Raw genomic sequence first — 17,454 nt, 5'->3', positions numbered from 1 at the left:
CAGGACCAGAATTTTAAGTAAATTACCTGATTTCAAAACTGAGGGGGAAAAAAGTTCATTGAATTCATGACCGCTTTTCCAACGGAATTTCTTTGCTAAGGTGAAACTGCACTATGCTTTGACTACACCAGCAAAAGGCAACAGTATAACAGACATTTTCCCTAATTCTGTGGCAAGACTTAAAAAAGTTATCAATACAATGGGACTTTTGTGTGTGTGTATCCTTCAAAGCAGGAAGGATAATAATACCTTTAAATATACTGTTGCCCTTGTAAAAACATCATGAAGGGCCATGCACGTTGTTCAGTGCTATTATATAATATCAGTGGATGCTAGGTTGATCATATCATCCCCAAACAGTGACTAAGTCTTCCACTTGACAAGGTCAAGTCCTCTGCAAGGATCTCAAGATTCTACAGAACTTGGTCACCGCGGGTTCTCAATGCTTTGGACCCACACACCATTCCCTGTTCTCTGGAACACACGTTATTCTTTGTCTTTATGCTTTTCCAAGGCTGTTTCTTCTTTCCAGCAGGCCCCACTCCCTGTTTCCCATCTGGTGAATAGATTTAGATGATTGTGGATTCAAGTCCAGCTTCAGTCTGTTTCCAAGGGCAAGTGACCATAAGACTTCTCTGAGCCTCAGTTTTCTTTTTATTTCTATTAGAATGTAAGCTCCGTGAAGGCAGAGATTTTCATCTGTATTTATCCATGCCATATCCCCAAGCATAGAAAAAAGCACAGGATGTTACATGGAAGGTGCTCAAATAATATTTGTTGAATTAATGTGTTGGTTGATAGTACCTTCCATATTGCATCATTGAAGAGCTTAGAATAACATACATACGGTACCAGGCACACAATACCTCACAGATGGTAGCTATTACTATTACTCATGATTTTAGACCCAGCTATTATGTTTTCCCAGACCACCCACAATGAGTTGGTGGCTTCTTCCTCCTTTTGTTGTGTACTTAACTACCATGAACTACCATGGCACTCTGCTTAGTTGTTTGCCCTTGTAGGGTTACTGCAGGGAATGTAATTTTTTTCATGTATCCCAACTAAAGAGAGCAAGTGGTCAGGAAATGCTTATTAAAGAAACACACGCTCTCACACTGCCTCCTGAAGTCCTAATACCCTGTGAAAACCACAACTCTAGAAGCAGCCCCGTGCTCCATTCACACCACTCGCTCTCTAAATCTCCCATCGTCTTTTAAAACAATGTACTTTTTCCTGATTAAAATAATACATCTTCCTTGTAGAAAAGTTAGAAATATGTATAATTGAAATCTTAAGGTACATGTAATCTGGCATCTTACTCTTCTGGCACAACATATTTCTTTTTGCATAAAAAAACCTCTTATTAAAAAAACCAAAAAAACCTCTTATTAATGCAATTTTTAATTATCTTCATAATATTTTATGCATATTACTATATTATATGAATGGTTAATTTATTTAGCTATTCCATTATTAGATAGCCAACTCTGAGCTATTATAAAATGATTCTATGATGAAGGAACATTTTTTATCCAAAACCTGTTTTCTATATTGTGGATCATTTCCTTAAGATATGTGCTAGTAGGGCCAAAGGTTACGAGCATTTTTAAGGCTTCTGAATCTAATCCTTAAATAAAACTTTTCTTTGTTTGCACCAGATTAATCCAGGCCTCCTTTCCAGGTCTGGACTATTGGAACCACCATTAGACTTACAGTTCATTTCTCTCTAATCTGTCCTGTATAGTATCTAATACCATGGCCCGGGTTACCTTCTTAAAAGCCAATCTGATTTTAGGACATCCAAAGGTTCCTACCAGTCAGGATAAAAACCATACTTCAGTCTGGTCTACAAGGCCCTTTACTATCTGACAGTAAACATCTGATGCCCATAAACATTTCCAGCTGATGCCCCCCCATTATTGAATGCAACATTTCCCGAGCACCCCAGACTCCCATTAAACTAGGTCCCTGTATCTGCTGTTCTTTTTGCTTAGAAAGGCTCTTTCCCTTCTCACTTTATTTAGTAAGATCTTATTCATGGCCTAATTTAAGTGCCATCTCATCTATGAAATTTCTCCTATAACAGGAAAAATTTGCAGTTTCAACCTCTACTATAAATATTTTAATACATACTCTATTTTTCAGCTTAATGTTTACTTAATGTTTTTCAGCTAAATGTTTACCTCCAGACTATCCATTCTGCGGCGGGGGGGGGGGGGGGGGGGGGGCAGAAATTTTGTCACAATAATTCTTGCATCCCTGAAACTTGGGGCACTAAATGTTTGTTCAGTGATTAACTAGTTAAATAGATTTTTATAGTCTGCTTTATGATAGGGACATGCCTGGCATATGCCGATAGAGGGAATGTTGGATGGATGTGAGCTATTTACAGTCAGACTCTTGGGTTCCTCTCCATTTAAGGACCTTAAATTTTAATTCTGGAACTTCAAAGTAAATATAATGTTGGGAGGTGAGCTGGGAAAACATTCCCAATCCTAGTATTATCATACTCTATAACACCTTTCCAACGATCTCAGAAGATGCCTTGCAATTTTCAAAAGATTATCAAAATGGTTTACTTTGAGAAAAAAACCCAACCCTTTTAGAAAAGAGGTAAGTGTTCGTGATTTAAATATATAATGAAAGGATGTCAAACTAAAAGGTCTGATGTTGAAGAGTATATTCTGCCAAGTTTTGGCCTTTCAGGGACAGTGGGAGTGAGACTGTCTCCCATGAATGACTGTTGAAGATTCTTTCCAGACGCTTCCTCTATTGTTGTTCCTTAAGCCCTGGGTGTCCATCAGCATGGGAGCTAGAGGACAATTCATTTGTTTATGCCTTCCTTACATCATTCATTTATTCGTCCACAATTATTTACTGAGGACCTGCTGTGTGCTAGGTACCATCCTGCTTGCTGAAGACACACGACAGGGTACACAGATACAGACAAAGTTTCTGATTTTATGGCCCTTTAGTGGAGAGTCAGAACAAAGAAATATGAAAACAAGTAAGATTAAGTTTGGCTGGTGATAAGTGCTATATAGTAAATAAAAGAGGGAAAAGGGCAATGGGAAGAGAGTAATAAATGAGAAGTTGGCTTGTATTTAGGTTCTCAGGGGAGACCCGAGGAGGCACTATTTGAGCTAAGCCTCAATGAAGACAGTATGCAGCCAACCAAAATTTTGGGGAAAGATGGTTCTAGGTAGAGGAAGCAGCAAGTGCAGAGTTGTCAAGTTAGGAAGGAGCACGGTGCCATAGTGGCTAAGTGTGGTGAGTGTTCTGGTTAGGGGAACGGTCTGGCATGAAGCTGGGAGACTGTCAGGGCTCAGATCAATCTGAACATTATAGACTCTAGGAAGAGTTTGTTTTTCTGTGTATGACAGAAAGCTTACAAAAGTTTTTTAGGCAAGGGAATAAAATAATCTCCTTTATGTGTTAAAGATAATTCTGGTTGCAAAGTGGACAATGGACTGTTGGGAGGGAGGTAAGTATGTAGAAGGGATGCTAATTACGTTTTTTTTTTTTTTTTTTTGTATACAGTAACTGAAGTAATGGCCTAAACCAAGATGGTGAAAAGTTAATGGATTCAGTATATGTTTTGCAGGTAGAGTCAACAAGGCTGGCAGATGGACTGGATGAGGGGAGGGAAACTCAATTTACTTTTTATGAGTAAAAAAGTTTATGTGAAAGTAGAACAGGGGTGAGAGAGGTGAAGAACTATCACACCACCTGAGGGTTGCTGGGGGGTGGGAGGGGAGGGATGGGTGGTTGGGTGATGGACATTGGGGAGGGTATATGCTATGGTGAGTGCTGTGAATTATGTAAGACTGAAGATTCACAGACCTGTACTTATATGTACATTAAATAATACATTATATGTTAAAAAAAAAAAACTATTACACCAAACCGAGTCTTGAAATTCTGGCATCTATTTATCTAGGTCCCTGCTTACCATGGAAACAAGAGGTGGTTAGTAACATTTAACAAAACTGTTCTGTAAATCAATTTTCTTTTAGTATCAGTTTGGAGAGTCATCCTAACGGAGGGTCTTGTGCCAAAGCAGGCAACTGATAATAAGGGTAAGACTACCTTACTGAAAATTTACTAGATGTCAGGCACAGTATTAAGTACTTTGCTTAGTACTTATATAAGTACTTTTGCTTATATATATTTGCTATATAAGTATTATCTCACTTTGGGCGCCTGGGTGGCTCAGTGGGTTAAGCCGCTGCCTTCGGCTCAGGTCATGATCTCAGGGTCCTGGGATTGAGTCCCACATCGGGCTCTCTGCTCAGCAAGAAGCCTGCTTCCCTCTCTCTCTCTCTCTCTCTCTGCCTTCCTCTCCGTCTACTTGTGATCTCTGTCAAATAAATAAATAAAATCTTAAAAAAAAAAAAAAGTATTATCTCACTTAATCTTCGAACTAGCCCTATTATCCCCATAATATAGGTAAGAAAACCGAGACTCACAGAGACCAAGGGACTAGTTTGGTCATATAGCTTGTAAGTGGCAGAGACAGGATTTCAATCCTGGCAGGCTGATGTCAGAGCCTAGACTGTTCATCATTATGTTATATTATCTGTAATGTTAACTGAACACCAATTTTATAGTAAGCACAGTACAAGAGGCTGGGCAGACTTAGTCACGTGTGTCTTCAGAGTTGCCACAATTTAATATGAGCAATAGGTTAGAGAAATACATACCTTGTAGGAATAAACAACTTTGCAGGTGAGTGGATAATTTCTTAAGGTGCCAGAAGGGCTGGAACTGCTGTCATCAAAAACATCCATATTGTCTTCAAACTCTTCTCCTTCCTCTCTTTCAGGATCTGCATTAAGCTAGAGAAAATTAGACGTCAATGGCTAGCTTCTTTACTTCAAAAAAATGGTTGAAAGCAGGAAAAAACACTTAAAACCTGATTATTTCAAAATATAATTTACTTATTCAACTATACACAGAAAAAAGTATCTATTCTCACTTGCATTTCTCCTGTTATGAAAAGACAAGATTTTTTTTTTCAAGATTTTGAGAGAGCAAGCGAGCATCCACGTGCACATGTGACAGCAGGGTGTGGGGGTGGCAGAGGGAGAGAGAGAATCTTAAGCAGGTTCCACACCCATCATGGAGTCCAACACGGGGCTTGATCTCACAACCCTGAGATCATGACCTGAGCTGAAACCAAGAGTTGGAAGCTTAACCGGCTGAGTCACCCAGGCGCCCCTAAGGTTTTCTTTCATTTCTTTTTCCATTGAGGCACTTTATTTGCATGAATATATTACATCCCTAGAAAGAGGATCCTAGGATTTTCCCTCTTGTGTTTCTGTCTTGCTTCTTCATGGATCATGATGGCAGCTGAGGTTGTCAGTACAATGAAACCAAACTGGCAGGTTGGGAGCAGGTTCTTCGGCCATTTTTCTAGATCTTTCAGTTGTATATCAAATCTGGGGCTGATCACTGCACACTTGTTTAACTGCCCATGAGGTTCACAACAAATTTTCAAGCTCTGTGATTATCAGTGATTTCAAATTCACCAATGTAATGAGGCTTCACCATCACAGTGAGAAACTGGATGATGACTTTGGAACGTGGCCTACTAAGAACCTGACATTTTGCCTCTTTTCAGCATTGTTACTGCTCTTGAGAGCATGTGCCATGATAGTCCTGCGCACAATTATGGCAGCATGGAAAGTTGGCAGAAAGCAGATTTTATTTTCAACTATTCTCTACATGCAATGTGGGGCTCAAACTCACAACCCCGATATAAAGAGTTGCATAAAAAAACACAAACAGGGGCACCTGGGTGGCTCAGTGTTTAGGTTAAAGCCTCTGCCTTTGGCTCGGGTCATGATCTCAGGGTCCTGGGATCGAGCCCCACATCGGGCTCTCTGCTCAGCAGGGCGCCTGCTTCCCTCTCTCACTGCCTGCCCCTCTGCCTACTTGTGATCTCTCTCTCTCTGTCAAATAAATAAAAAAAACACAAAAAACAAAAAACAAAAAAACCACTAACAGGGTGCCTGGGTGGCTCAGTGGGTTAAAGCCTCTGCGTTCGGCTCAGGTCATGATCCCAGGGTCTTGGGATTGAGCCCCGCATTGGGCTCTCTGCTCGGCAGGGAGCCTGCTTCCCTTCCTCTCTCTGCCTGCCTCTCTACTTGTAATCTCTGTCTGTCAAATAAAATAAAATATTAAAAAAAAACACAAACAAACAAGAGTAAAATGTCTTTCAAATATATAAGAAATGTTTATCAGTGTCCTTTTTCTTTTCACTGTTAAATACTAATAAAGGCCTCTTACCATTTTAAACTGATCATATGGGGAAATGTTCATGCTACCAAGGATTTGGAAAAACAGGCTCTCCTCTATTGTTGGTAGAAATGTAAGCTGATACGTCCTTAAAAAAAATCAGCCTACTGAAATTAAAAACTACCATACCAACTTCTAGCAACTTCACTTTTGTGAATCTCTTATGGAGAAGTAAAAGCAACAGGAGGTAAGACTGTAGATCTTATTCAATTTACAATGGGGTTATGGCCAAATAAACCCATCATAAGTCAAAAAATATCTGAGTTTGAAAATGCATTCAATACATTTAACCTAGTAAACATCATAGCTTAGCCTAGCCTATCTTAAATGTGCTCAGAACACTTACATTAGCCTACAGTTGGGCAAAACCACCTAATACAAAGACTATTTTGTAAAAATAAAGTGCTGAACATCTCATGTAATTTACAGTCCCCAAATTACAATGGTTTGACTTACAATTTTGTGATAGTGTGAAAGCAATACACATTCAGTAGAAAACATACTTGAAATTTTGATCTCTTTCCAGACTAGCGATATGTGGTACAATATTCTCTTGTGATGCTGGGAAACATGGCCACATGTTTCCAGCCACAAGGCCATGAGGGTAAACAAGGGACCCTCGCAACCGTTCTGTACCCATATGATGATTCCATTGTTCATGTCCAGCACAGTATTCAATAACTGTTTGTAAAAATGTATTTACCTAGAGTACTATTCATGATGTTAAAGTACAAACAGTATTTATGTGAACATCAATATCTGACAGGGGGAGGCAGAATAAGAAAAACAAAGACTGGAGAATAGAGATGGATGACTTGTTTTTTATGTAACTCTATACTATCCGAACTATTAGAATAAGCATGTCTTACTTTTTAAACTAAAAATCCAACAGGAAAGAAAACAGGCAAAGTTCCTTTGTCTCTAGGTACACATAAGCATTTACTTAGCTACTTTTCCCCATGTTCAAACATGCAAAGGCATGCATGTTTACAACATTAAAGATGTAAGGACTGGAGAGTCGGAACTAGGCCTCACAACAGAATAACTGAAATATCAAATCCCTACAATAAGCTGAACATTGTGCGAGGCTTGCAGACATGAAACAAAGGACACACTTTGCTTTGCATGAGCTCATACTCGAGAGTGGAGAAACCACCACCACCAAACGCTGAGTGTGCAGGGGGGCCTTTGGAGAAGGTCAGGGAAGACTAGCTGGCTTTCAGTGAGTTGCAAGGTAGAGGCTGCCTATATTGTCCAATTATACTTTCTAATGAATTAAAGTGATTTCTCTTGAGTAATTATTAACGTTTAAAACTGACTCTATTCTTAACTGCTAGTTCCCTAATACAATTCCATAGAGCTATCTAAAAGAATAAATGGCACCTATTTCCTGTCAAATGTATTGCCTACATTTCAGAGCCCTTGTAATATTCTCATTTATAACTATTCCTGGAAATTCTTCACAGTTGAGTGAGATAATCATGTGCATCTCATCTTATAAATAACTCACCTAGGGCGCCTGGGTGGCTCAGTGGGTTAAAGCCTCTGCCTTTGGCTCAGGTCATGATCCCAGGGTCCTGGGATCGAGCCCCGCATTGGGCTCTCTGCTCAGTGGGGGGGCCTGCTCCCCCCTCTCTTTCTGCCTGCCTCTCTGCCTACTTGTGATCTCTGTCAAATAAATAAATAAAATCATAAATCACTCATCTATGGTCAGTCAGGTCAATGACGAAGACTCAAATCTTGACCTTTCAAATCATTTCAGGCTATGATACCATCATTTTCCAAAAGGGCATTGTGTCATATAAAAGAGGAGGATCGGGCACCTGGATGACTCAGTTGGTTGGGCGACTGCCTTTGGCTCAGGTCATGATCCTGGAGTGCTGGGATTGAATCCCGCATCGGGCTCCCAGCTCCTCAGGGAGTCTGCTTCTCCCTCTGACCTTCTCTTCTCTCATGCTCTCTCTCACTGTCTCTCTCTCAAATAAATAAATAAAATCTTTAAATAAAAGAGATGAGGATCACATGCTAGAAATTGCCATAAAAGATAAACATATTTACATATACTTAGAAAACACTGCTTTTGTACTCTAGTAAAGGTTACAGACATTTAAAAAAATAACAAAAACAAAAAACCTGTAACTGGGCACTGCAACAAAACAACACAAAACATCCATACATCTATAAAAACTAAAATTAAAGCCAATGTGGGTAGAACATGTTTCCAAAAATATATAAGGAATGTTAATATGCACTGTGCTGTGGCACTGGGAATCAATCCAAAATATTTTCTCTTGGCAACACTGATACTAAACATTCCTTTCTTTCCCCTTTCTTCTGAGTTAATTGTTTGAGTCTCATGGAAGGGAATGAAAAGTTGCAGTGACAGCAACAGGGGTCAGGGCCATGTGCTTTTTCATCACTCCAGCAGCTTTCCAAAGTATGTCACTGATGAATAACTTCTGCTTTTCCCCTCTTTCACCCTCTGTAACTTCACTGTTAGTTTTCTTGACCCAGCATTTCTAAAATCACATTCTTCCTCTGTTTCTTAACAATAGTTCTCTTAGCCCCTTTCCTTCCTGTCACCTGACAGAACTTCAATTTAAACTATTCCTTCTAGTTGTACTAATGTTTTTCCTTTCTTAGATGTTGTAAAATGCTTACTTTCTTTGCAAGCGCAGATAAGAAAAAGCTTTCTGAGTTGGTATTAGTAGCCCTCTGTTTGGACTCAGCAAAATAACCTCTGAAGGGTTTCCTCAACTTTTTGGAACTATAATGAACTAGAAAGCAATACTGGGTTCTTGGCTCTGACAGACTTGAGTCTGAATGCTGACTATACCATCTACTGTTGTGTGACCTCAGGCAAATTATTTAACTTCTCAACTTCAATTACCTTATCTCATAATGAAGAAAAGTACTCCTTCATAGGGTTATCATAAGGATTAAATGAGGTAACATATTTAAACCCATAACACATGCTGGATATATAGAATGTACTTAATAAATCATTATTCTTTTTTTTTTTTTTACGAGGAAAGAAGAAATTACATAAAGAATCTGGTGATATTCAATATAGAGGAAGGCAGCTCCTTATAACTGACTAGAAGAACCTCTGAATTTCATTTGGACAGAGAAGTGATCACATTGAACATCATTCCAAATACAACACAAGGAGGCTGTAAAGGGTGATGTTGAAAATATCAGCAACATAGATTTCTGCTTCCAGATAAGATGGAGTATCAAGGACCAGATGTAAACTCCTTTCAGAAACAACTAAAGAACTGCTCAAAATATATGAACCCTGGACCTCATGCACTGAAGGACAAGGATCCCTGGGGGATGTGAAATAATTTCCTCAACTTAGGAAACAACTATTTAAATCCAAATGAATTGGAATAAAGGTTAAAAACCAGAGCAGGAATCAATACAACAGAAAACAGAAAAACAACAGTGAAAGAAAAAATAAATGAAATTAAAAGCTGTTTCTTTATGGAGATCCATCAAATGGATAAACCTCTAGCAGAATGATCAGGAAAGAAGTAGAGACACAAATATCAAGAATGAGAAGTGATGCCGCACTACAGATTCTCTAGATAACCAAATATTAAAGGAATATTATAAACATTTTATTTCAATAAAGTTGGCAACTTAGAATGGACAGACTCCTAGAAAGACACAAATGATCAAAGTCCACTCAAGAATAAGCTGAATAACCCTATATCTACTAAAGAAATTGAGTTTTTTGTTAAAAACAAAAAACCTTCCACAAAGAAAACTAGGCTCAGATAACTACTCGGATGAATTATAGCAAACATTTAAGGAAGAAAAAAATACTACACGATTTTACATTAAACTTCCAGAAAATAGAAGGGGAAGGAATACTTTTCAAATCATTGTAAGACAAACATTACAAGAGAAAGAAAAGAAAATTATAGACTAGTATCTGCCATGAATAGAAATACAAAAATGCTTATGGAAATTTTAACAAACCAATTCTTCTAAATACATAAAGGGTAATATATCATGATTCAAGTGGAGTTTACTAGTAATCCAAAGTTGGTTTAATAGCTGAAAAATTATCAAGGCAATCTGTCATATAAACAAACTGAAAAGAAAAATCATTCGACAAGATCCAACATTCATTGATATCAGCAAACTGAATAGGAATAGAGGAAACTTCTCAACATGGTAAAGGGCATCTACAAAAACCCTACTGTTAACATCATACTTAATGATGAAAGACTGAATGCTTTCTCCCTAAGTGCAGAAACAAGGCAAGGACATCGGTCAGCTCTCACCACTTTGATTCAGCATTGTACTGGAGATTCTAGCATCAAGCTATATAAATAGATCAATGGAACAGAGGAAAAAATCCGAAAATAAACCCACACATACATGGTTGATTTTTGACAAAGATGTGAAGGTAATTCAGCGGAGAAAGCACAGTCTTTTCAACAACAATGAAAAGGAACTTATACTCATTCTTCTTACCATATACAAAGATACTGGATCATAGATTTAAATGTATAACCTAAAACTATAAAAATTCTAGGAGAAAATAAAAGAGAAAACCTTTATGACCTAGGGTTTGGCAGAGATTTGTCAAAGAAATCATAACTTTTAGTCAAAGCTGCCACACCACACCATAGCATAGTCCATAAGAGGAAAAAAAACAGTAAGCTGGACCTCACTAAAATTAAAAATGTATGCTCCTTGAAAAATACTGTTCAAATGAAAAGATAAGCCATAGACTTGGTTTGGGAGAAAATTATGTTAATCATATATCTGATAAAGGGTTTGTACATAGAATATAAAAAGAACTCTCAAAACTTAGTAAAAAGGAAACAAACAACCCAGTAAAATATGGGCAAAAGAGCTGAACAGACACTTCATCAAAAAAGATCTAGAGATAGCAAATAAGCATATGAAAAGATATTCAACATTATCAGTGAAATGCAAATTAAAACTACAATGCTACACTACTGCACACCCATCAGAATGTCTAAAATTAAAAAGACTGACTATATTAAGTGTGGGCAAGAACACCTACCAGTGGGAATGTAAAATGGTACAGCTACTTTGGAAAACAGTTTGGCAGTTTCTTAAAATATTAAACATATAGCCACTGTCTGGTTGGCTCGAAACATAAGTTCATAGCAATTTTACTTGTAATAGTTTCCCCGAAACCTAAATGCCCATCACTGGGTGAACTGATAAACTGTGATATACTCATACAATGGAACACTACTCAGCAATTAAAAAAATGCAATGAACTATCGATACACACAACAAGATGCATGATCCTCAAAATAATCATGCTAAGTGAAAGAAGACAGATTAAAAAAAGGTACATATTGTATGATTCTGTTGATATAAAATTCTAGGAAATGCAAGCTAATCCATAATGAGAGTAGATCAGTAGTTGATTGAAGGGCTGGAAGGAGGTGAGGAAATATGATTACATAGAAAATCTACGCAAAAGCTATGATAACTAATAAATGAATTTTAGGAAACTTCTGAAGGTGGTGGTTATATTCATTATCTTAACTGTGGCAAGGTTTTCACTGGTGTGTACATATGTCAAAATGTATCAATTGTACACTTTAAATATGTACAGCCTATTATATATTAATTATACCTCAGTAAAATTGTTAAAAAATATCAGTAAAGTTAGGGAATTTTATTTATTTTTTATTTTCAAAAAATATTTTATTTTTTTATTGGTCAGAGAGAGAGAGAGCGAGCACAAGCAGGAAGAGCAGCAGGCAGAGGGAGAAGCAGGCTCCCTGCTGAGCAGAGAGCCTGATGCCGGACTCCATCCGAGGGCCCTGGGATCATGACCTGAGCTGAAGACAAATGCTTAACTGAATGAGCCACCCAGATGTCCCAAAGCTTGGGGATTTTAATGACAATGGGTCACACAGTACTTGAAGATGCTACAAGTACTATAAGATGCTTTAATTACATTGAAAATAGGACACTCAGTGATGATTCAACAGAAGCTGAAAAATAAAACAAAAAAAAAAAGAAAAAAAGGAATACACAGCAATCATACGAATCATGAGAAAGGTTAGAGGAATTAAGGGTCATCCACATAGTAAGAAAGTATGGTAAAGAGCAAGGCTTTAGAGGCAGGTGTATCTGGGTTCAAATCCTAGCTATCTCAACACTAGCTGTGTGCTGTTGGGCAAGATACCTAATTCTTGTAAGTCTATCTTCTCATCTGTAAATACTTTCAGAACTGTTGTGATCGTTAATTGAAATAATGTATGAATGTGCCTGACATAGTACCTGGTACAGAACAGATGCTTTATCTGTGAACTCCCTCCTTTCATTAGTATTTTAAGCTTAGTTGGTAAAATTAAACTACTTATCTTGAGGTTTGGATTAATATTTTTGAACATGTACTATGTATAGGGATTTATGTTAGGCACTTTACTTGTTATTATGGCTATGCAGAAAGTCAAAGAATTTCTCTTAGAAGTGAAATTCTCCACAGCTTCTCAATGCCCATCTTTTGGTCCTTGCTGTCAGTGAGACTGGTTCTCTCAATCTGTGGCTACAAACTCAGCAGACATTATACTCAGTTTGGTAACTCCCAGCACCTAGCAAAGGTTCTCAAGGCAGTGCAGGTTCAATATATGCTTGCTGAATTGAATTAAATTGATCCTACTGAAAATATGAAATGTCAGTTTCATTAGTAGTGTGGGCTATTTGGGTTATAGAGTTTAATTCAATAAAAAGACCAGTGCCCATTTGGAAAAACTGTAAACACAGAAGTGCCTGAAGATTTTTGCAGGTGTATTCTATTATTTTCTATAGTTTACATTTATTTTATTACAAAAATTCATTGTTTCCTTTCTTTGGGATTAGTGTAAGCCCAAAGCAGATTTTCATATGTCAAAAACAAAGCCCATTATATTGCAAGGACTATTACGCATTAATGAGGCAGATGGAAACTAAACCACTATCCTGATGGTTAAAAATATTTAATTTCCTTGCCTTTTCAAACACATTATTCAGCATGGTCTTCCCAATAATGGAAGCCAGAATTTATTTCTATGCAACTCTGAAAAATGCTCACACTCTTAGGGAGGCTGCACAACAGAGCGGATGTCAGGATGTCTGTGTATAATAGTTGGGGGAAATGGCTGGAGACAAGGAAGTTGTGTAAACACTATCAGATATAGTTTGAGAACCTAGGGGAAAATAATCGAAAGAACAGAAACCAATCTTAAACAAAGAACTATAAATCTCTGACCTAATTATTTTTTACTTTTAAGTAATCTCTATATCCAATGTGAGGCTTGAACTTACAACCCCGAGATCAAGAGTCGCACACTCCACTGACTGAGTCAGCCAGGTAACCCTGACCTATTAATTCTATTTCTAAGAATCTATGTTACAGAAAAAAATCCCCTGTATGGAAAAAAGAAATATATACAAAAATATTTTTAGAGTATTATTTATTTAGAATATCTTGAAGAAATCTAAATATTGAACCAGAAGAGAATAGTTAAGTGAATTATGGTATGCTTTCTTGATCAAATACTATGCAGACATTAAAAGAAAGATTATGGAGATCATCCAACAAATTGGAATGCTAGATGGAAAAATACACAAATTAACTTTATTATGAAATATGTTTAGGAAAAAAAAAAGGATGGTAGGGGTATCTGGGTGGCTCAGTTGGTTAAGTATCTGCCTTCACCTCAGGTCATGATCTCGGGGCCCTGGAATCAGCCTTTTTCGGGCTCCCTGCTCAGTGGAGAGCCTGCTTTTCCTGCTCCCTCAGCTCCCTACCTCCAGCCCGGTCGCGCTCTCTCTCTCTCTCAAATAAGTGAAAAATAAAATCTTAAAAAAAAGAAGAAGAGTAGAAAGAGGATGGAATTATATCAAGTTGTTAATAGTAGCATTAGTAAGAATGGAGTCTTTGGTCATCTTCATCTCTACTGAACTTTCTAACTTTTTTGTAACCTAGTTATAAAACTGTTTCTATTCTAAAATTCATATAATTTCAAAATTAGGTTGTAAACTGGGTATGGTCTTTTAGTAAGAGAAGAAAGGAAAATAAGAGTAGGGAGGAACGATGGACAGAAAGGCTGACTGGGCTACTGGTAGCAATCTAACCACAGGCTGTTATGTATGAGCTCTAGTTAACTGTCAGTTGAATAACTCTATTAGCAGACTGCTCTCCTTTTAAAAAACGTTGCCATATACTGTGGTTCTTTTTCTCTTTTTCTTCCAAATCCTGTATTCTGTACTAGAGCAAAATACAGAAGGCAAAGAGTTAATACCCAAGGAAGTTTAGTTTCTTCCTTGTTCTATAAGGTAAATAGACTGTATGTTTTAAAAACATTTATCTTCTAATAAGGCCCTTTACACTGTTAATGTCTAACACTAGAATTAAACACATTTTCCAGATGGAAGAGAACTCTAAACTTGATGACTAATGCTTTTGTTGGCATCTTATAATGGAAGAAATAATTTGGTCCCCAGATGTGTATTTCTGCTTCATGCTCCTAGCCAGCTAGCTGCCAGTGTGAAGAGATACAAATCCCTCTAAATTATTTCAGTGTTGTCATTTAAAAGCAGGTTAAATAAATACTGGGACTTCATTTAGCAAATCTGTGCCTATGTCTGATCTCTCCTTCATTTATACAGTAGCCTCTCCTCCTTATCCATGGGGAATAGGTTCTGAGACCCCCTATGGATGTTTGAAGCGAGAGATAGTAACAAACTCTATAGAATGTTTTTTCCTACACCACATACTTATGCTACAGTTTAATTTATAAACCAGGCCTAGTAAGAGATAAATAACAACTAATAATAAATTATAACAATTATAACAATATACTGTAATAAATGTTATGTGAATGTGGGCCTCTCTCTCAGAATATCTTATTGTACTATATTCACCCTTCTTGTGATGATGTGTGATGATAAAATGCCTACGTAATGAGATGAAGCGAGGTGAATGACATAGGTATTATAATGGAGCGTGAAGCCACTACTGACCTTCTGACAAAGTCAGAAGGAGGATCATCTGCTTCCAGATAGTTGCTTCCATGGTTGACCACAGTAACTGAAACCAGGAGAAGTGACACCATCAATGAGAGGGGCACTAATGTATTATTAATAGAATTTCCACCAAATATAACCTTCAGCTGAAAGCAGGATGACACAGGCTCTGTAATACTGACTAGAGGGAAGAAAAGAGGGGGAAGGGATTGCAAAATGCTCCCTTCACAGAGGATATGATGTTCCTACATGAGCTGATATCTTTGGACAGCTCTCAACACTTACTATCAGAATGTACTACTCATTGACAGACTGTACTAGGCATATCTCTTTCATTTCCTTCCTTCACACTCAGAAGCCCTTCTTTATCTCCTGTTGAAATTCTTCAAGGACTATCTCAACTCACATTTCCTTCATGGGGCAAACATCTTTCCTATTTTTCTATCTGGTACTGAGCTTTTTTGATAGCATTTCACAAAATCATAAAATTTTGGAATTGGAGAGGATCTTAGAATCATTTAACATAATTTTCTCTCTGAAACCCAGAGAGAAGTGGCTTTTCCCCCAAGGTGTTGATGAGTTAGGAGCAAGCAATTTCAACTTTGGCACAGAGTAGCCCAGTCATACACTGCCGTGTATCACTAAAATCTATAAGATCTATCTGCTCTACCAGCTACGCTCTTTGAAGAGAAAGACCAAGTTTAGTTCATTTCCAACATACCCAGGAAGTAGGCAAGAACTGAGGGGATAAATGCCTGCTCAGCTTAGTTAGAAAAGGTACTAGTCCAAGGGAAATCACGTGTTTGATTGGTTTCCAACAGTGCCACTGAAGATGCCGTAAGAAAGTTTGTATCTGGAATTTGCTATCATCTTAAGTTCTGTACAACAAAATAACCTGAAGCAGATGGGAATTGTGTTAGAAAGAGATATTCCATGATGTGGAGCAACTCTGTCGTATTGAAAACAGAGCAAGTTCTTCTAACCCCAAAGTCAAGTGGGTGATGTGTGCCTACTTTCCTTAGCTGGATTACCATTAATAATAAAACAAAAATGAGCTTTCAATAGACTGCTTTTCCTTAAAATGCACACCCATACAATCTTCTTTAAGTGTGCAAGTGTATTCCCATTAGAAAATCAGAATGTTATGTAAAAAAATTGACAAAACTTTCAGGAATGTTCTTAAACTTTAGCCAATTTCTCTAGCAAGGATCCCTTTTATCTGAAGGGCATAAGCACTGAAGAAGCACTATGAATATAGTCAGAAGTTGAGAGAGTAAAGTTTTAGCTTTTAGTTTGCACTACTCCATCTATTCGTCCATCTGACCTTTCATTTCTTCCTTCAGCAGATATTTACTGAGTACCTACTATGTGCCAGGCACTTTGCTGTGCAGAGCAGTGAATCAGGTAGACATGGAAATTACATTCCAGGGAGGAAGACAGACAAAGAAGACAAATAAAGAAGGCAAGGACAGACTGTAATAAATGCCATAAGGAAATAAACAGGATGAGAGAGAGAGTAATGAGGGGGAGGCAGCAGCGGGAACTACTTTGGCTGACCAGCTAGAAGTCATATATCCACTTAATGTAGTAACATGGAAATCACAGAACTTTTCTGGCACTCAGATCTCCAACATGAAAAACTGAGATTGAACTGGATGACATCAGAGTAGAAACAGCCCTGGACTTGAAGCAAGAAAACACCAGCTTGAGCTGTGGCCTTCTTTGTCACACCATCCCTGCCCTGTGTCTCTGATGATGATACAGTGAGCAGAGCGTGAAAGCCCTTGCGAATCAAACAGATTAGACCAGAAGTGTTCCCTTCCCTTCTTTGAGACTGTTTATGACTCTGCATCTTAGTTTTCATTTGTACTAGAGAAGACCTCTGAGCACTTCAGAAACTCTAGATTAAAGTTTTTACTCTGCTACTCCTGGACAAGAAGCATCTCTCTTCATGAATGGGATAAGGAGTTTGGTAAAGTGGTACGGGTAAACCAACAAGAGATAATATGTTCTTCACTGCACGGTAAAAAAAAAAAAAAAAAAAGCATGACTTTTTTCCTCCTGCTGTACCAAGTTTAACTCAGTTAGTGATAGGGTAAGGCAAAGACACCAAACTGCTAGCAAGACCATTAT

At 37.8% G+C, this 17,454-nt stretch overlaps 1 protein-coding gene across 1 annotated transcript in view; it reads right to left on the bottom strand.

The window, feature by feature from the left end:
* Positions 1-17,454, bottom strand: part of FCHSD2 (FCH and double SH3 domains 2) — a 297,456-nt gene that overhangs the window by 7,469 nt on the left and 272,533 nt on the right. Inside the window, exon 14 of the mRNA XM_047690735.1 lies at positions 4,707-4,841. Within this exon, the coding sequence (XP_047546691.1) occupies positions 4,707-4,841 (135 nt within the window). The remainder of the gene's footprint in view (positions 1-4,706; positions 4,842-17,454) is intronic.

Source organism: Lutra lutra, chromosome 10, assembly GCF_902655055.1.
Source record: "Lutra lutra chromosome 10, mLutLut1.2, whole genome shotgun sequence".
Taxonomy (NCBI): domain Eukaryota; kingdom Metazoa; phylum Chordata; class Mammalia; order Carnivora; family Mustelidae; genus Lutra; species Lutra lutra.
Note: the sequence above shows the minus strand (reverse complement) of the source record. Positions and strands in the feature narration are given on the sequence as shown.